Source organism: Emydura macquarii, unplaced genomic scaffold (genome assembly GCF_026122565.2).
Source record: "Emydura macquarii macquarii isolate MOO-44397 ecotype Brisbane River unplaced genomic scaffold, CSIRO-AGI_Emac_v2 contig_450, whole genome shotgun sequence".
Classification (NCBI taxonomy): domain Eukaryota; kingdom Metazoa; phylum Chordata; order Testudines; family Chelidae; genus Emydura; species Emydura macquarii.
In genome coordinates, this window is record NW_027130587.1 from 12,535,696 (window position 1) to 12,557,187 (window position 21,492).

General features: G+C 43.7%; 1 protein-coding gene across 2 annotated transcripts in view; it reads left to right on the top strand.

Annotated features, from left to right (window-relative positions):
* The window catches only part of MNT (MAX network transcriptional repressor), a 64,213-nt gene that overhangs the window by 38,378 nt on the left and 4,343 nt on the right, over positions 1 to 21,492 (top strand). For both annotated transcript variants that reach the window (XM_067538019.1, XM_067538018.1), the window contains one exon: positions 21,170 to 21,362. In XM_067538019.1, coding sequence (XP_067394120.1) covers positions 21,170 to 21,362 — 193 coding nt within the window. The remainder of the gene's footprint in view (positions 1 to 21,169; positions 21,363 to 21,492) is intronic.

Here is a 21,492-nt window from a genome sequence, read left to right on the forward strand (position 1 = left end):
CTCATTAAGCTCAAGTGCCCCACAACAGCTGAATTACTGATCAAAATGCCCGAAGACGAGCTTTTGGTGTCAAATCTGATCATTACATTTTTTCTTTCCACACCGTTTGAAAGTACAAACATAACCCAGTTACTTTTTGTTTTATGCCAACTCCTAGGTGGAGAACTTCCCTCTTACAAAACTTACCTGATAAGAGCTGCTGCCTCCGTTGGTAGGATTCCTCCTTCATGTGACTGGCATTCACAGACCAAGTGATGCCTCTTCATGTTGTTTACCTGACCTGATCCATTGATTCAATCTCATCTAATTAGCGTGGATTTCACTACTCAGAATAAAGGCTTCCAATAGCTACGGGCTGTGCTCATGCACTAGGGTATTTTATAATCTCCACATTTCAGAAAAAGAGGAGAAACTGGATTTTTTAAAAAAACAACTGATGAATTCATAAGGAGCAGCAGTTTGTAACCCTGTGTTAAAAGTACGATAGAGATGGGAGTTGAGATATAGGGGCTGTTCCTGCACTGGAGTTAATGGGAGTTTTGGGTGTGCAAGAAATGAAGGATGTAGCTCCTATGACCAGCTTCTCATCTCATGCAAATCAGCATGACTCCACTGACTGTCCTGTTTTGAGCTGGGGGCTGGACTAGATGACCTCCTGAGGTCCCTTCCAACCCTCATCTTCTATGGTTCTGTGGCTTCAGTGGAGTTATCCTAGTTTACATCTGTGGAGCATCTGGGTCCCAGAGTATAAAGGGTCAATCCTGTGAGACCTTTTAGTTGATTGGTACTGGGGGCACTCAGCATCTTTCATGACTGGGTCCAAAGATGTTCAGATCTGCTCCGCCATCATATTGTCCAGAGGGGTTCTACTCTTATGCCATTGACTTCAGTGGGAGCAAGGTCAAGCCCTATGAGAAATCTTTCAATATAGTTTTGTTATGGTTCCAGGGCATGCAAACTTTGCTAACGTTTAGTAAGTGGTTTCATTAATGTTACGGGCAATATGTTTTATTAGTTTCTGACACACGTGTGTGGGATGAGATTATATTTAAAACATTGTTTCATACATTCATAGATTCCAAGGCCAGAAAGGGCCATTCAGATTATCTATCCCAGTGCTCAACGACCGGTCTGTGGATCGGCACTGGTCCCTGAGATCTCCCTAATACAGTTTAGGAAGACAGCAGGCCGTCCCGGTTATAAGAAAGGTTAAGAAACACTGATGTATCCTGACTTCCTGTATAACAAGGGCCACAGAACTTGTCCAAATGTATCTTTTAGAAAAAACATCCAATCTTGATTTTAAAATGGTCAGTGTTGGAGAATCGACCGCGGCCCTTGGTAAATTATTTCAGTGGTTAATTACTCACACCGTTAAAAATGTGTGCCTTATTTCCAGTCTGAATTTGTCTACTTTCAGCTTCCTACCATTGTTACATTTGACAATAGTTGCCTTCCCTTTGGGTAACTCACATATTCATCGACCCGAAGAATCATAGGATTTCCATACTGCATCAGACAGTTGATACATCTGATCTGGCATCCTAGATTGAGCAGCAGCCAATATCTGACTGGGTCTAAAAGCAGCCACGGAACAATGAAAAGTTCCAGCCCACACATGTGGCATCCCTTGCTAGTTGTGGAATTCTTTACATGGCGAAAGATTCCTTCCCAGAGGGCTGCAACAGCCAGCGGATTACTTTTCCATTAGCACGTATGACTGCAAAAGATTTTACACTACAGATCATAGGATGAGCCTGCTCTTTAAAAAAAACGCAGCCCACTCTTTCCTGTTGGTGGGATGATCGATGTGTACGTAATCTTTATCATGGGAGATGGTGGTGTTCCGACACACACGAGTTCACAAAATGGAACAGGGTTTTAAACATTAGTTTTCCTCTATCTGTTTTAAATGTTAAAAAGTTTACACCTGTCAAATGATTATCACATAAGGAGTAATTTAAGGAGACATTGCTGAGGTTGTGACACCTCAGGTGTGACCTACCATTGTCCCATGGTGCAGATTTTTATTATTACTGTTTATTTATAGCTTGTTTCAGATAGCACGCACAATGTGCTTGGTGCTGTACATACATAAAGGAAGGTACAATCTCTGCTTCAAAGTGCTTGCAATATAAAAACTGCAGAGAAAGCATAGGGGAAAGGAGGTAACTAGCAACCAAGATGATCATTGGCCAGGCCTCGTTAACACACAGGCTTTATTTTCTATAAGATATATAGAGATTGCCCCCACTTGCCATTCTTGTCATTATGAGGTGGTTAGTTTTTTACAGGCATCCCAGTAGAGGTGGGTCTTTAGGAGGGATTTGAATGCAGAGAGTGACAGAGGCTTTGCAGACTCCTAAGTAGTCCAGCAAAGTAGCCGTTCTGTTTCTTTTTGTTGAAGGCGGTTTTGTTTTGTTTTTTCGGGAGAAACTGGTTGTCTAAAGAGGCTAAAGAGCCTTTCACTCCTGGGTGAACAGTTCTGAATCTGGTTCAGATCCTCAAGGACCATCTGATGGTTTTGTTTCGGTGGCCTAGGGCAAATGAGATAGGTGGGACCACCCCAGCAACCAGCGGCCTATCAGGGTTAGATCTGAGTGACCCCTTGCTGGCAGTCTCAGCAGACAGAACAAGGACTAATTGACTGGACCATGGAGACTGAGTTAGTCTCTCTTGGTCTGTTGTCAGCTTTTTGGGGCAGGGAGTCGCTTTCTGCTCTGTGGTTGTACAGCAGCTCGCACAGTAGGAGCAGGGTCCATGGTTAATGCTCATAGGTGCTGTGATAATACCAGTAGAAGTGGTCCCTTCAGAGCAGGATGGAGGCACGTTGGCAGGGCAGAGTGGAGGAAGTTTGCCCTGAACCTTTTCTGTGGATAGAGAAAGGACTTTGGTGTCCTGGGCTGCCAGTCTGGCACCGCTCATCCTGCAGCCCCTCTCTCATCGGAGGGGGCATCCTCCCCTGACTGCCCACCGACCCCAGGGTTTACCCAGGCCGACGTATGTCATTAGGCCTCATTCACAAGTCCGGTATTATTTTTAGCCTTTGCTTTTGAATTTTAGATTTCCCATTTCAATTCTGTGACCCACAGCATCAGACTAACCCTGACCGCAGGGAGACTAAAATAGCCACTACCATCCTTGGAGTCACAGAAGTGTCATGAGAAGATGGAGAACCAGGGTGTTATAAGGTTCTCCAGAATGGCAGTTTGTTGAAACCATGTATTCTGTGTTGTTATATATGATATAAAAATGGGACTTACATTCCGGAACAGGGTTCTGGCACATAGAGCTCTTCCACCCTGTCTCCTCGTTTTCATAAGTGATGTCGTGTGCTAGAGCTGACACTTCTCACTAATTGAGTGAGCAGATTAAGGTCACTGCCAAAACCGATCTCTGGTTTCCTTAAATAGCTTGGTACAGACCACAAATCTTCATTGACTGATGGTGAGAACAGATGTTAACATACAATTGGAGAAAGGAATAATTAACCATGGAGGAGACTGCCACCAAACAAGGGTCTAAATCAAGTGCTTCTCTGCCATAGCTTTATCCTCCACGGGTCTGAATGAAATGGCCAGAGTGCATGTTGAAAGGGGGTAATAAGTACGACTTGTCACCTGGGATCTGTTCTGTAACTCAGTAAACTAGTCTCCGTAAACTAGTTCAGTTGCATTTTTACACTGCACATATTGTACTTATATATGTGTGCGTACAGAACGTATATACCCAGACTTGCCAAATTAATCCCAGATAAACTGTCTAAACATTCACATCCACCACATCACATGAATTATAAAAGTCAGCCTTTGGGATTTTACAGGTATAATGCCACCGGTGTGAATTACAGCCTTTCCCAGATCCATTTTTCATCTTCCTTCTAATGCCTTGTTCCAGAGAAACAAACACTTGGAAAAAAAAGATTTCAGTAACATTTTTCTGTGGCTGTTTTTGGACCCAGTTTCATATTTAGAACAACAAATGAATCAATAAGTTTATACCTCTCCTAGGGCTGCCCAGACAGTGCCCATGGGCAGTCAAGAAAGTTAGGGCTAGTACAATCACTTTTCTCTTGTAATTTCTGTCCCGGGGGAAATGCACATGGATAGAGAAGGAAGCAGTCTGAGTTGTATGCCATTTTGGCCAACTCACTTGGTTGTGTTACTGTTTCCGTGTCTTTGACGTGTGGCCAATAATACTTACCTATCTCCATCAAGGACTTTGAGATCCTCTGATGAAAGAATATTATTTATGTTTATATTATTCTCCTAATGGGATTCTTGTGTCTTTTCCACCCATGGCACTGTTAAAAATTTATACTAGCCATTAAAACAAGGAGGGAGAAGGGGAAAAAATGAAAAGAATTGTGGAGGAGAAACAAATGGAAGCATCTTCTCTTTCTCCTACTTTTCAGTTAAATTTCTAACAAAACCTTCCTAGCACCGATAGAATGTAAGGCATGAAATTGCAGAATTCATGGTGATAGAGTCAGCCCCTCCTACCCCTCCCAAAGAGCAATGGTTCCAAATGTCTTTCTGTCTGTCTCCCCCCGCCCCCCCCAAAACCATCAAAAGTACAGGCCTCTGCCAGAGGCCCTGTATTGATGCCGCCAGAGGGGTCTTCTGAGACAAACCAAATATTTGCAGCCTGACTCCAAAGCCCCATGACACAGAGCTCCAGATTATTTAGGGCCCTTTTTCAGGTATGTAGAGTGTGCATGTATTGCAAAGAGAGTTTGTGATGAAGCAGATCAGAAGATGTACTTATACAATTCTATATATACACATAACTATATATGCATATGTACACACACACAGAGCTATGTGTGTAACTTGTGTATATAACTATGGTTGTATGGGATATATACAATTTATATAACTTTGTTGAATAACTCTTCATATAATTGGATTTGTATCACCAGAAACTTGCAATGCATTTATACCCTTGTAAATTGCAGTTAATTAGTTATTAATCTATTAAATTACTAACAGGAAAACAACAATTATTTCCCATCACATTGCACCAGAGCGTTACAGTGCTTAATCCTTGTTACTCAATAGGCTGTAGTCACAGATGTGAATTACAATCTTTGCTGGACATGATTGCTAAATTACAAAGTAATACATAAGAGGGATCCTGCAACTTTTTAATGAACACCAGCAGAAAGCTCTATGTATGTGTGACCACTTGGTGTCATATTAACATTGATGTTATGTTCTATTGACACTGATATAACTTATTTTGGAAGAAATGGAAATGTGGGTAGGATTTCGAGAGACTCTATCAACTTGAAATTTTATCATTTTCGAAAGGTTAATTAAATGTAGATCCTGGTTTTACACCTGCCCCTGATTCCCCTGACAGATTTTTTGGCCTTTACCCTCATGCTATTCTGTTTTATGGTAATGTTTTTTCTCTCCCTATTGCTGTGGGAAAGACCCACACAAACAACAGGGGAAACTGGCTTTCCTTCTTGAGGGGAAAAAAAAAGAAACAGTTAATACACAAAGTGAACAGATTGGAGAAATAACACTTTTCTCTAATCTCTTTCAGTTGCAGTGATCTTAAGTGTCACTTGCAACCTTGGTAGGTTAAACAAATTCAGACGGAAGTTTGCTTGAGTTGAGAGCGTCCCTTTAGTCGTAGCTTTGCGCTGGTTTTTTTCCTAATAACAATAGTACGCCCCTTAGAGGTAATCCAGGGGCAGCCAATATGCAGACCCCCCCCCCCCGGGGCTTACAGAGCTCCTAATGCAGCCCACAGATGCTGATAGTGAGGGCACCCTGCAGAGACAGCAGGTCCTATCATGCCTGGATCTATCTTGATCCAAATAGCTAGGCTGCTCAACTCAAGAGAGAGTTCAGCATGCTGCACGCCTGCTTGAAAGAGGATGGCAGACCATCTGACCTGTTGATTTATACCAGGTATACCAGCAACATTTTGATTCCCTTGGTGTAGTTCCATTTTGGGGATCTAGTTTTGAACACTTAGATTCCACTGTCCTTGTGATGTCACCTGAATCCTCCAGTGACCTTAGAAATACTGGCCTTTACTTTGCTTGTCTTCCAGAAAGCCAGAGATGTTTCTAGTTCAGTGAAAAGTGCCATTTTATATTTAAAAAAGCATACGTTAAATTTTCCAGACAAAACTCACCAGCAGAGACTCATAATTTATTTGTGTCTAACTCATGTCTTTCTAGGTAACTGACGTATTCTTCTTCATTAGCTGAGCTAGCACCATCAGAAGATCCGGCTGTCAATTGCTGTTAAGAGATTAGTCACTAGGATGCTCTGGAATTGATCACTGCAACACTGTATTTTTCCCTGAGAATAGCTATGCTGGGGAGAGAAAGGAATCTGCTGGGTCTTAGTCTGTATTTTTGTCCATGATGCAGCAGGGGCACAAGGATGATCCTGGAATCTGGGTGCTTTGTTGGTATCTCTCAGTCAATCTGCTCTTTTGATTTTAGGTAAGATTTTTCAAGGGCACCGGCGTCATTTAGGAGCCTAAGTCCCTTTGAGTTGCAATCGTTTATGTGGCCATATCTACACTACAAACTGTGGTGGACGCAAGTTACGTCAGCGTACAGCCGCCAAAGTTGGTATGTCACTGGGGTGCGTGTCTACTTGGCAGCTTGTGTCAGCGCTGCGTGTAGTCACCAGGAGTGCTTGTGTCATCGTAAAGTTACTTTTGGAAATGGGATTTAGGCTCTTAAGTCACTTAGAGGCTTTTTAAAATTTTACCCTATGTTCTTTTCCCTCCATCATTGTAGCATCTAAAAAGACTGCTAATTTGCATTATGGGATCACAGGAAAACATTGTAGGTTTACATTACAGGTAGACAAAGTGGAAAAGGTAGCAAAATAAGAAACCATACCCTGTGATGCTACTGTATACATAAACATAGTTCTCTAGCACTGACATTAGCTTTATCCTCAGAAAAAATGAGATTTTTTTCAATTTATTCCACACTTCAGCTACTGCTGTAATAGTACGTTCAAAGGAGAAGCGGCAGAATGCTGATCAGCTAGGAATTACAAGCGCTTTCGTAATAGGAATGAGCCATCAATAAAGCAGAATTTTAATTAAACTATTTCATAGGAAATTCTCTGCAGTGCTTAGCTCCTTAGACTTAGGATAATATATATTGTGATTCAGGCTTCATTATCGTCAATAGTTTTGTGCCTTTCTCTCACTTTCTACTTGAAAATCTAACGAGTGCCTTATTTACGATGGATTAAGTCTGACCTCATTTTCCTCAATTTCCAGATAGGGAAATTTAGGCATGGCGCTTGTATGACTTGGCCCGTCACCTCTTGAGTCATTGACTGAGCTGGGAGCAGAACCCAGTTTCCTGACTCCCATTCCTGTGCTTTACACATGACAGCATTGAAACTTAAGCAGTGTGAGTGACTGCTTGGTCATTACCTTTGCTCACAACCCCCCAGGTCGGCCCTGCCTCTTCCTTCTAGCAGAGCAAGATGACTCAGAGTCTAACCTCCACCATCCCTAGTAGTTTGCAAACAGTAAGGCACGCTCATACCCTAGAGGCTATCTTTGCTCCATGTTGCTTTGCTCTTGGTTTACTCATTTGAATCTGTGTGACAGGCTCCTCCTTTCTCCTTTTTTTATTTCCCCCCTGACTGATACAAGGATTGGTAAGAGACATAGGGAGTAAGGTGAGATGGCTGACTAGGCTCTTCTTTCGTTTGATTTCTTTGTCTGTACGTTTTGTTATGTGAATTTCAGCGCTTGCATAAAAAGCCGGCTTGACAGGTCAGGAGACTGAAGTCCCCAAATGGATAGTGGCATCCCTTGCACCACCCCATCAGTGTACCCTACGGGAAGGATGAGAGGAACATTCAGTCTCTAGAACTCGGTCAGTCCTTGACGTCGCTTCTCAGGTTGCTAATAAACAGGGGCACTGAATGCTAGTTGTGGTGGTTTGTGTAATATAGACCCTTATCCTCCAAGAGGAGGGGTTTTTAAAAGTCCTTTCTCATAGGCCACCAAACAGCCATCAGCTGGCAGTCATTTTCAGTGACTCCCAACAGGTTTTTTCCCCAAAATCAAAACCGACCCACTGCCAAAGCCATAGATTTTTGCCTTTCCTTAGAAGTGATGGCATTTTAGCACCCAATCAAAAGCAGGTGGAAACTAATGTGAATCTTCCCATTAACTTTTTGTTTGGCTTTGGATCAGGCCCTTAATGATCTCCTATTCTGCTTGAGGAGACATGAGAATTTGCCGCCGTCAGATCGATCTATCTGGATCGATTGAGTGGTCAGTGAATGCGCTCAGTTGATCCAGAAATGTTAAAACCACCCCCTCCAGTGGCGCAGCACAGTGAAGACGCCACGTAGAGGAGGGGTTTCGAAGTTGACAGGAGTTACACAAGCTACGCAGAGTAGCTTGCGTAACTCCCGGCAACTGCTGCCGAATTCGAAGGTAAGTGTAGACTGGGCCATAGATGCCAGTCTTCATTGAGTCAGGACTCCCACTGAAACCAACAGTACAAACTGCTGGCAGTAGGCTTGTGTGCTTGATTTTAATTGTACGCACATGCATGTGTGTGTGTTTGTATGTGTTTACGTCTCTCCCCAAACATTGAAATCTGTGGCAGCAAAGAGGTTACTTTGAAAGTCCTTTTTCTTTGCATGATAAAGATCCTGTGGTGCAGAGACATGTATTTTCCCATTTGTGGCAAGGCTAAAGAAAGCAGGAACTTCCACTGCCGCCGTGGCGAGATTTCATCTGTAAAAACCAGCGGAATGAAACAGTTGCTATAGAAACCCTCGTTTTTGTTCCCTTGGAAACCAGTTGGGGGTTGCACACATGCAGAGTATGAAATACAACTCTTACCTCTGCTGCTTGGCCTGATCCTGCCAAGTGCTGAGCACTGTAACTTCAGTCCTGGGGACTTCATTGACTCTTAGACCTTATTCTGTTCCTGGTGGTGTCAATGGGATGTGGGCTATTGAGTGCAGTGATAACGGGAGCAGGTCTTTGTATAAGGACTAAGGACATGATATTATAACCCATACTCAGATAAGTAGTCTTTATTAATGTGAGTAATCCCAGTTAGGTAAATGCAGCCACTGATGTGACTAAGGACTTAGAGAACGAGCCCTTAGTTTTCATGTTCTTCTTACTCCGGGGAAATCCCAGCGCTATAGAGAAGTCCTGTACAATGTAGCAGGCGTGATTTGAGTGGAACTGCAGTAGGGTTCTGCAGAAATTATTCTAAAGAGCTATAGAACTTAATAGAGAATTTACCAAGATTCAGAGAGAGATTAGGCATTTTTCTGCATAACAAGAATATCTAGAGTTATAGTTAATTATAAAAAATATTTCTATATTATATTATAATAATATATAATAATATATATACCTCATGCTCCTGATCTCTGGAGTTAGGTTTGTGGGGGACAGATTATCCCATTAACTTCCTACAGGGTAGTTATTTGCACCTTCATCTGAAGCAACTGGTCTTGGCTGCTGCTGCCAGACTGGAATTGCTTCCAGTTTCTAGGAGAATTCGATTCCTTTCTGTAGGCTTTTGTTCTTTTCAATCATCCTATCAAATTCTACAGCAGGGATAGAAGTCTCTACTAAGTGCTGTGTGATGGTTCCAAAGAAACCTGTAGAATTTATTGTTTTCTGTTAAACTCAGTAGGGATTTTCTATATAGGGTTGATTTCACTGGGGTGTTTCTTTGAGTAAAAACCGAATAAGGAAGCCACATTTTGGCATAGTGGCACAGCTCTCATTAGTAAGGACTGCAAAATCGGGCTCTAAATTACAAGTCATTTTCAGGATCGCTCTGCTGATGAGGCATTCTAAATCATCTGATGCCTGGTAATGTTGCACAAAATGTGTTCTTGGAAAAGCTCGTGATTTGAAATGTGTTTTTAAATTGCTAATATAATGTATATAAGAGGAACATTTTAATAAGACCTTTTAAACTTTGGATGCCAGGTACGTGGCTAGCATTATTCTGAAGATGAAATGCAGAGGAAGTGTCAGGACCTTATTTTCAACCAGACATAAGGAAGTTAATCACAGCTTGAATCTGCCTGTTGCATGTCAAGGAAGAAAATCTGATTCTTGTGGGACGTAAAAATCCACCTACACATTCAGGTTCTAATTTGGTGGATGTTCATTTAAATAAAATACAAAAGGGCCTGATTCTCCCTTGGCTTGTGCCTTGTGCAGTCACTTACAGATATGCACAGTGGGTGTAAATGTGCTACGAAATCAGGATTCTCTGCTAATACCAGCGGTAGCATTTTTACACCCTCTTTGCACAGGTATAAATGATGGCACAAGGCAACAGAGAATCAGACCCAAAGAGTTAGGAGCCAATCCTGCAGCCTTTTGGTCACACAGATTCAGCAAAAGATTTAAGCACATGCTGAACTTTAAGTATACAAGTGTGCCAGTGGGACTACTCATCTGCGAAGGTAAGCATGTGCTTATATGCATTACTGCAGTGAGGGCCTGTGGGGGTATATCTCATTCTAAATAGAACCTGGCTCTCCAGAAAGAATGTTAATATCTTTTTACCTTTTGGGGGCTGGAAAAAGCTCCTGATCTCAGAGGAATTCAGGCTCTTACTGCCCTGTTCCTGTGTGTTATCACTCAGCTTCTGCTCTCTGTTAACCTCTTCTACAGCTTAGGGTTTAATTTAGCAGCTGTGGAGGTTTCTCCATGAAATTGATTCAACTGTTTCTCATCAGAGCCACCAGCCCACAAAAATCCCCAAATGTCAAAAGGCATGGATGCTTTTCGGTAAACAAACAACATGAAAATCATGGAATCCATGACTCTCACAGCAGCAGTGTTGGGGCCAGTGTCTATATCCCCATCAGTGCAGTAGTGTGGTTGAGATTTGTATGTGCACCAGTCAAGAAATTCAAAGTTATGGTTGTCACAGCAACATCTTTACACTGTAGAGCAACAGTTGCCTTGGCAACCAGTCCTTTGAATTTCCTGACATGTTGAAAAAAAATTGCCCTCATAATTTCACATGAACATAAGGACAGGGGTTTGCATGGAAATTCTTTGCTTAGAAAACAGCAGCCTCCAGAGATGGTGCATTTGCTGAACTGGCTAAAATCAGACTGCGCCCTGTGCAAGTGTTGGGTGGCCTCTGTTCATTGTGAGGTGGCATCTTGTGTGCTACTATCAGGTGGCATCTTCACATCAAATCTTACATATTGCTGGGCTCTGACTGCCCTGTTGAGTGTGCAAACGTAAAATTAGTAACGTGTGTGTCCAGGATAAAAAAAAAAAAAACACAAAAAACTCACCAAACTTACTGGTCCCATTTGATTATTCTTGTAGGTAACATGATCTGGTCTCAGCTTTCCTTTGAGGCACGGAACCTCTGAACTACAAATTTTGAATGGAACATGAGTGCTAATGAGTGCCTGTTTGAACACAGTGGTGCTAATGATCATCTCCAAACCAGAGTCACCCTTCCCAAATAGCCAATACAATCTCAGTCTGCACTTTCTCCAAGTTAACTTACACGTTCATGTGGCCAGCTCTTGGAATGGCCAGAATAACATTAGCCCTTTGGATTGCTACCAACTGATTTTGCTGTATGATGGTAACATTTATTGCCTCTATAATAATTTACACTTCCAACATAAATTGATCCTCCCAACTGTCTCTGAGGTAGGGAAGTGTTATCTATTTTTCAGGTAGAAAAAACAAATGCGTTAAGTGGCATGGCAGGATAGCAGTGCAGGGTGCACAATGAGCGTGGAGCAGTCAGTGTAGAGCTCAGGTAGTCTGCTTTAACTGGCTTACGCTATTTGAATATACAGTTCTCCAGGTACGTATTTCTGAAGTATTTCAGTGCATGAATTGTGAATAAATTAGTTGGATGTTGGATGCTGCATGGGAATGATGCAATTTTTGAACACTCACCGCTTTTCTTGGATGTGTTCAAGGTTTTCATCCTCATCGAAGATTGAGTGCACAGTGACTTTGACGTTAGTCTGAGCAGGGAAACTGTGTGTGGGCAATTGGATATCTAGTGAAAACCTCTTAAGGCATGGCACTAGAGAGTTTACAGTGGCGCAGTTGTATGGGTGCAAAAACGCTGCCGTAAACCCTCTAATGTTGGCGCTCTAAGCCGATGGGAGAAAAGGCTTTGTTTTTCACACTGACAAAGCAATCACTAACTTTCGACTCCTGCAGTACCATCACAATTGCCCTTGATCTTGTATTATCTTTGTAAATGCTTGTTCTGTCACTCTGGAGGAGGGGAGCGCTTAAGGATGAAAAATGAATCTCCTAGTGATCTAGTGTAGTTGGGTTCTTTCTCTTGGTGGGTGTAAAGAATTCTTGGCGAATTGAAAGTAGTTGAGAGTTTGGCGTCTTTGTTTTTAAATGGTCTATATTGGTGTTTCACATCACCCTGCTCTGGGAAGAGGGACTCCCGCTGTGCATGTTTCTGCCTTGTGCACTGTTGTTCTAAAACACCAGAATACTGTGTCCTAGCGGTTAGTTTCCCACACTGCCATGCAAGCCACCTGTGTTTAATTTCTCTTTGTGGTTTTTCCCTCCTTCAATGCATTCTCCCTTTCATGTCGCTCAGCAGCAGATGATTGGAGATTAGGTAAACTCCCTTGCAGTCTGCTGGAGAGATAGTGCAGGACACCAGGGAGATGCTCAGAGGATGCACTGAAGGAAACAGTAACTACATAGCATGGGCCAGATCATCTCTTGTTCAGTAAGAGGCCCAGGGGAGATATCACTAGATGATTCTTATGGAGGTTTCCATGCTGTTTCTTGGGGAGAATCAGCAGGCGTCCAACTATCAATTGCATTTAAGGGTTGATCTCTGGTTTTAAACCCTCCTCACCCACTCACAGGCCCCTCCTCCCCTGCTCTCAAAATAAGACAATGCTCATTAGTTTCAGAAGGTTTGAGAACCAAACACACACACACAAAGCTTTGGTTTATGGATCTTCTACCTCCCAGCTTCCTTTTCAATGGGAAGCCATCTACAAGGGGAGACAGAGAAAGACGGAGGCATGCCTTAGTGGTCAGAGCACAGGACTGGGAGACTGAACCCTGGAATTCTAATCCAAGCTGTCGTGCCGTCACTTAGCCTTTTGGCCTCAGGTTCCCTGTCTATAAAACGAGAATAATAATACTAATTACTTACCTTGCAAGGGCTTGGGGAGGATTCAACAGTTAATACTTGTAGAGCACGTGGAGGATGCACAGTACTGTACTGAGTATTATGATTAGGTATGTTTGTGAGCTCATCGCTAAGTAGTACAAAAGTTCCTTTGTTAGTGTATTTCAGTCCATACGCAAACTGAAATCCTACACGTTTTTTGCTGAGGGGAGTGAAGCGTGCCAGAGAGCAGGCAGTCTCCTGTGAACACAGTCAGGCAAGACCATTATGTGAACATGAGGTGAGAGGGGACCAGATGAGGCTGTGCAAAGTGTTGCACGTGAAACACGTCTCCCCTTCAGGACAGGAAATTCCTGATGGGACCATATCCTGATGAAAACAGCAAGGCAGCCTGGAAAGAGGAAGTGTCCCTTTGTAAAGGGCGTTGCTCTAAGCAAAAGATTTGAACATTCAGGCTCTGAGATCTGGGCCAAACTTGGAGAACATGCATCTCTCATGTAACTTGGCAGACAACTTAATCTTTATCCTAGTTACAATCCCCTGAAAACACCTTACCGGAGTCTTAGCTTTGTCTTCCCTGAGAGTTTCCATTTGGAGTGACAGCTAGGGAAAGTGGGTCAGATTGCACTTAAAAACCTTTCTCTGTCCCAGGTACACGTGGAGCCGCTTTAACCAGACATCAAACCTAGAAAGAGAAGTATCGGGGGTGTTGCATTAATTCCTTCGTTGAAACTTCATTCCTCTTAGTGTAATTGTTGCTCTTCATTATCAGTGGTCTTGTATTTTTTTCCTGCCCGCTCTGGCCTTGGTTTCTAACTCTGTGGCAGATCCAGTAGACGAGCTCAGGTGAGATGGGGGTGTATGTGTAAACGTATCAGTATGCAGTCGCTGTAGTTGATGATAGTTATTACTGTGACAGTAGTACCTGGAGGCTAGCTCCCATTGCGATAGGCATGGTAATAAGAATTCTTTTAGCAATGTTGTGCTGGGACTCGGGGAGGTCTGTTGAAAGATGCTTTGCATGGCTGAGCGTGTAGGCAAGGAGATCGGAAGATACGGGATTTGGGTATCGCTGTGCCCTTCCTGGTGAATTAGCTGGCAACCCAGAGTGGCTATTGAGACTGCTCAGCTATGGAGAGGCAGATGCTTTGTCCGAAATGACCTGTAGGTGATGCTGAAAGGATGAGGGTGAAATTCACCTCTGATCTACTTAAGCTCTACTGTGTGGGAGATGTACGCGCAGCGGGACCTTCGCAAGCAGCACTCTGCATTGGCCCCAGTGCCTGGAATGGACAGGGAATGCTCTGATTCAGCCCTCGTTGCAAACTAAAGCCGATTCCTCAAAGCAGAAACTCCTGAAGAAGGAGGGTGTCAGAGGGGCCACGCTTCCTGCTGGAGGTGAATCTTTTGTAATGTACCGGGATCAGCTGGTGCAGGGAGGTTTCAATTCCACCCTCTGCTCTCTCTCTGGTGAATGCAACTCATTGTCTGTTTTTGGTGGTGTTTATTTTTTTTTTTAAAGTTGTAGTAATATCTCCAAGGGGGCTGGGTTGTGCGAAGCGGGCTGAGTTAATGTTTGTAAAGGGCAAGGACAGCCTTAGATGGGCAGGACTCGAAGGAAATGGAAATATCCTGATAATACTGATTTATTAATAATAATGCCTGGTGTGGCGGTAGGCCGTGATTGTGAAATGCATCTTTACGTAGGAAGGAAGAGTAGGGTGCAAGCTCCTAGGAGCTTATGGTGTTAGAGAGAGCCCCAGCGCTAGTGGAAGGGCCCTCTGGCCTTGCTGCTTATCTCAGTGCGTGAGAGCACGCCCCACCACACATGTTCGTGCACCAGTGTCAGGAGAGCTGTTTGCACACGCCCTAAAAGGAATGTGTAGCTACAGTGACTGGCTGTTGTGAGCTGGCACCCATTCAAATCGTTTCCCAGCAGAGGGAGGGACGCGGGCTGCTGACATGTGTAGCTCTGCTCCGAAGGGGGGGGGCGGGAGGTGGCGGTGGATGGTGAGAGGAAGGGATGGGCCTGGAGCTTTGCCATGCAGACAGCCTGGTTTCCAAGAGGCGGTCCCAGAGCCATGTGATATATGGGGGAGTAGATTACTGAGCGAGCATCAGCATGAAATCTCTGACCCGGGTAGCTGGGAGAGTGTCTGGTAACTGTTGCGAGGGGGTTGCTTTCCTTTTGGTAATTAAATGTGTGTAGCTTATTAAACCCAAGTAGCTGCGCTGACTCACCTGGCGTCACACACTTCTGTTGCTCGGATTCTTCGCTCGCAGGAGGGAAGGAAATAAAACCCAAGTCGGGATTCTTGTGACGTAGGAGATAACGGTTTCAGAGACTGTGCGGAATGATTTTTCCAAAGCTAAGCGGCTCTGTGTTCCCCTTTCACTCATCACGCCATGTGGATAATCACGTGGAGATGTCTTTGGAGGGAGATTATGTATGAGAGTGGGGGCAGATCTTGTGTGCGTGCATGGGTTTATGAGGATTTTATTGGCAGGCTTTTTCCTTTTTCCTTTCTCCCTGGCTTACATTGCAAGGTGACAACCCCTACTCAGCTCCCATGGGGGCTCTCCCAGTGTAGGAATCTTTTTACAGCTGAGAACAGGGACACGTGTTTTCCTCAGCTTCCCACAGTCTCCTCCACTACCTTAGAAATCAGAACACAGCTACCTTGTATTAAATGTTGCACAATTTATAATGCATCTGCCACAGCCCGACGAGAAGCTGCAGAATAATGGCTTTAAAATAAACATGGATTTTAAGCCATTGCAGCCTTGTTTGGATTTAAACTGGGTCTCCTAAGATTGGAGAGCAGAGCTGTAATGCAATCAGGCACCCAGACCCCTTTAATCCCCATCTATAGGAGTCAGAGAATTTATGATTTACCTGCAGTTTATTGTCCCAGCATCTGCCGTTGCTGCTGTGAGATGTCAGTGATTTCCATTATATACCTCTGGGATTGGAGGCTCTGGTATAATTTGCCTGTTTTAAAAAGAAAAAGAAAGAAAGAAAGAAAGTAAATTCCCCCCTTGTAGTGAAAATACTAACTTGTAAAAGATTGTTTACATTCAACTAAATCCAGCGGCGGCATAAAGTGAAGGCAACCCCATTTAAGTCAGTTGCCCCACCCCCTTACGCCGAGGCTGAATTTGGCCAATTATATAAATTAGTTGGGTGCAGTTTTAGGGTAGTTGCTTTGTTTGCTACGGAGGAAAAAACCACCAGTAATTTCCGTGGTTCACTAATATAGTTTTAACAACCAGCATTCTGTGGCACTTTAAAGACTAACACATTTAATTTTAGCAGGCATAAGCTTTCGTGAGGCTCAGCTCACTTCGTCAGATGCAGAGGTAGAAAAGGCTGAGCCTCGCGAAAGCTTATGCTTGCTAACATTAAATGTGTTAGTCTTTAAAGTGCCACGGAACTCTCGTTGTTTTTGCTGTATACAGACTAACACGGCTACCCCTCTGGAACTAATATAGTTTTGACTCTTCTTTCCTGTAAGAAGGAGGCAGGAGCCACCCAAGTCCATTGTTTTGGCAACTAACAAACGTCTTGGTTCCCTTAAAGTCAAGCAAGCTCTAAGAGTTTCCCAAGTAAGTCTTGAGCCAGTTGACTTTCAGGACCACTCAAGTGTATGGGATCATATTCTGATGGGAGACAACACACCGGTAGAACTGGGGTCTAGGTGCTTGTTTTGTGAAGATCACGTGGCTGGCTGATCCTGCACGAGGGAGATCAGTGGAAGCTTTGCCTTAGACTTCAGCGAGTGCCAGACATGGGTGGGGAGAAACACCCAGGATGGACTATGTGAAAATCTCTTTGGGTAAAATTTTCAAAAGCACCCACGTGACGTGGGCTTCTAAGTGCCTCTCGCTTTTGAAAATTGAATATACCCTCCTAGGGCCTTGAAAGTGGGACTTTTGCAGATTTTACCCCTTTCCTCTCTTTACGGCTCGTAATTGAAGCCAGAGGGGTAAAGGTTTCTCCTTATTCACAGCCAGTTCTGACCTGGACTGGAGATGTAATTCGCCACCTAGAGCTCAAAGGTTCTGTACCCCATTATCAGTAACCTGTGCCTCGGTGCTGGCTTCTTCAGAAAATGGAAACATTTATGAAGATCAGCTTTTCTTTCTTTCTTTCTTAAGTTGGTCATTATCTGGTGCATTGATTGGTGCAACTTTTTAAATGTATAGTCCACTTTAATAAAACTAGGTTCCATAGTGTTGCTTTGTTTGCTGGGCCTTTGTGTATTAGGAAGACTGCATTGACACAGCATCTTTTCCCTCCTCTGCTGATCAGTATGTTTAAGGGTTCCAATACTCTGTCAGTGGATGCTAGCAGAAAAGGACGGCATATGCTTTTTCTTACCTGACTTCAGTATTTCCCTGTGAGGCAAGGTATTGCTGGCTCATATCCATCCCTCCTCCATTTGTAGCTCTTTGTTAGGCTTGTGTTGCTGAGATATGCTGGTAACTGCTTATTTCTTTGTGTCGTGTAAAGGTTCCCTCGAGCACCAGTGGTTCCTGTCCTCTCCTCTCCTCAATGACCATGTCACCCTCAGATTCGGAAAGGCAATCTGCCGTCCTGTGTGGAGAAGTCTTTATATATTCATGTTTCAGGGCCTTGCATGAAGCCAGAGCACATGAGCTTGATGGAGGAGTTGTGTCAAGGTGTTGGGATGGGGAGGCTTTCCTTGCCCTTCCCACGCCACAGAGCATCAGTGCAGCTTTTCCACTCTGGCAACCCTGCCACCATGCTGCCCCGCCACAGATTTTGGGCAGCAGATCACTATAGATTCATTGGTCTCATCCCTTCAGTGGCCCACCCACCGGTCTCTCGCAGGTCTCCCCCAGCGCAGTGGTGCAAAGACAGCTATGCGCATTCCACCTCTTTTGCGCCCTTTCCATGGCCCTGCTTCTGGATTTGATCCTTCAGCTCTTTAAATATTTATAGGAGAGGTGAAATGAGGCTGATGTTAGGAACCAAGAAGGACTCCTATTGCTCTGTCTAAAGGCGTGTTGCAGCACAGCAGAAGCAAGGGACACCTCAGACTGGGACAGAGGCAGGGAGTGGAAGGGATAAACAGGTTCATGCTGCTGCTTCGGTGTAATGCTCTTACTGGCTCCTTTGCTGCTTCATCAGCTTATGTTTCATAAATTTTGAATGCGCTCTGCATCCGTGATTCATTTGCTGATGTCCTTAAGAGAGCCTCTGTCCATGTCAGCATTTGCCACGCACGTACAGTCAGAGTGTTCTGGCATGGAGCTTAGGAAGTCAGCGGGGTGGAAGCGCTGTTCTTTCACATTCCTCAGGAATCACATTCATTTCTTGGGTCTTAATTTCTGAGTTTTGTCAGCGTGCGGGGTCAGGGGCAGGGAGGGGGAGGAATGCAGAAAGAAGTGGCTGGTTTGTTTGAAAGAAAAACAGCGAACATTGTAAACCTGGGCTCATTCAGGTTTCATTTGCATAGAGTTAAAGTGGTTTTATGTGAGACAACACGTACACAATTATTTTTCTTCTTGGTTCCATTTATAATCAGTCCTCCTCCCTTTCCTACCTTCGGCTACGACCCTCCCAGATCAAATCTGAAGTTTAGATAATAGAGAACTCAAACGACTAAAAGTTTTCAGCAGTGATTGTGCCTGGCATTTTAATGGATCCCAAACGGTGCACATACAGAATTCACTTAAATGCAGCCAAGTTTGGGGGACAGAGCAGCTCGCAGATGGGTAAACAAGCCGTATAGCACTTCGGGAAGGGGAAAATTTGGATGCTGGGGCAAACCCTTTCTCTTTTGAAAGGTGGAGTGAGATCTGTAGTATTCATTGAGACCAGATGTGATCTTAGGTTTTTAAGGTCTCCTCTGAAAGTTCTTGTATAGGGTAAATTCCATGGAATATGAAATATCTGCTTTGGAAGGACTGAGTTGATCCTGCTGGGATTTGAATTCATTGTTTCTGGGGGTCTAGGTATTTGAAAACTGAGAGCAGAATTTGGCCCGCTATGTTTTTGAACCAAAGACCTTCCGTGTAAGACCCCTGCATGGGCAGGTCAAAGTTTCTGTCCAATCCATATCTTCCAGTGTCTCTTCTGTAATCTCCTCTCTCACCTTGCTGCTGTCATCTCTTCTCTTGACCCATCCAAAGTGGAATAATAAGCAGAGAGATGGAGTTTCAGCTGGGTGAGACTTACACAGCAGAACCAAATTACTTGCCAGTTCAGTGTACTGGCTGTAAGTATTTCACCGTAGGATGCTTAGGGCCTGATCCTGAGAGGTGCCGAGTGCTCAAAACTCCCACTGGAGTTAAAGGCAGTTTTAGGAGCTCAGCATTTCTCTGGATCAGGCCATTAGCGAGCCCATTTTCCTACCAGTAAACAGGGATGAGTCTGAGGAAGCCTAGTCTGTTTCCCTGTTGATTTGGATCACCTGCTACTAGAATCAGCCACTAAGCACTTTTCCCCATCCCATTGCAGAGTTGGCCAGGTGCATTATGGGATGTTGTCACATTGCTCTGAAGCATCCAGCAGGAACCACAAGTCAAACGCATGGTGCTGGCTTTGGCAGACTATAAATTCACTCGAATGTGGCCAATCTTACATTCTAAGAGCACGGCTTCATGAGCTGTGCAGCCAACTGTTACTGTTTGTCAAGGGAGGGGGAGGAGGCAGTATTTAGACGTTTCTTGCACAATAAGTTGTTGTTGTTGTGTCTTCTTATTAAATCAACTGGCCCAGTGGCACCTATTCTAGATTGCAGTGAACACAATTCCCGCAAGTTTTGGTTGACAAATCCAGTAAGTTTTGCAATCTAAAATATATAGAGAAACGAAAGCATCAGCGAACAAATGGCGAGGCTTCTCTAATGTCGGCCACAATTTGCCTTGTCTGCTGCAACCTGGATTACGCTGCTCTGTGAATTGGTGCTGTGGTCCTAGAGTAAGGTTCCAATCTTGCAAAGTCCTGAGTGGTCACTGTGTCTCTCAAGACTACTGGGACCTACATTTTCAGCAGGACATTGCACTTTCAGGTGAGAAGAGTGATCACTTTGTTTTTCAGTAACAAATTGAAAGGCCCTTTGCTGGGTATGTAAAGGCTAAGCAGATCATAACTCTGTCTGGTTATCAAGCGTTGGGTCAAGATTTTCTTAAGTGATTAGTTGTTTGGGTTTTGTGTTCTTTGTGTTTGATGTCCAACGGCAGACAGCTTAAAGAGGTTTGATTTTTAAAGGAAGGATGCTCAGCACTTTCTGAAAATTGAAAATCGCCAGTCACTTTTGAAATTCTTGGCCTTAGACCTATAATTAAATATGGAGGATTTCAGTCATAATAATATATTTCAGTGCAGAAATATAGTCTACTTAAACAGAAAGAAATTCAGTAAAAGGATCAATCTTATCTTATCTATCTAATCCTCTCTCCCGTTGGTTTATTTTTGTTTGTTTGTTCATGGATTTTTTTTGCTTGATAAGCTTGCTTGTTGTAAGTTTTGGTAGAAGGGGGTTTTTGGGTTTTTTTGGTTTTTATGGAGAGGGTATTTTGGTAGATGAGGATGTTAATGATGGGAATATCATCCTTCCTGTGATGGAAAAGCGTTTTTTGGAGGAAAGGCTTTGCAGCATTTTCTAAAAACGGCCAGACCCTGGAGTCTCCTACATCCTTTGGAAGTTCACTCCATGGCTGGGTCCCTTCAACTGAGAATGCTTTGTCCTCCAGTCTCAAACACTTTGTCATGGGTTTTGTGATCTGCATTGTCCCAGAGATGCAGAACTGTCTTGGCTGTTCATAGATCAAAATTAGGCCTTATTCCTAACCTGACGTTCTGTAATTTGAGGGGATGTGAGGCTATAGAAGAGGTAACCATGACTGGAAGCTTTTTATATTAATAAAACTATGATAAAAGTGAAGGCAACCAGCAAAGGCAATGGACATCTCCTTGTCAGAGTGGGTCACATTTTTATTTGTACTTCTTCCTTTGTGTTTTCGTCATCCTGTCCTTAGACTTTAAAGAGAAAGGAAAAGGAATATGAACATGAGATGGAGCGGCTGGCAAGGGAGAAGATCGCTACGCAGCAGCGACTGGCAGAACTGAAGAATGAATTAAGCCAGTGGATGGATATCCTGGAAATTGACAGAATTATTCGACAGACAGTTCAGCCAGAGGATGATCAGGCATCTACCTCGACTGCATCAGGTATCATTAGCTTCTCTGTTATTGCTGTGGCATTGCCTGGTGGTAGTTTGACATTGAAACTATACGAAACAACCTGAGTTTCCTCTGAGTTTCACCCCAGACCGAATGAATGTGGTGCTAAGAGATGGAA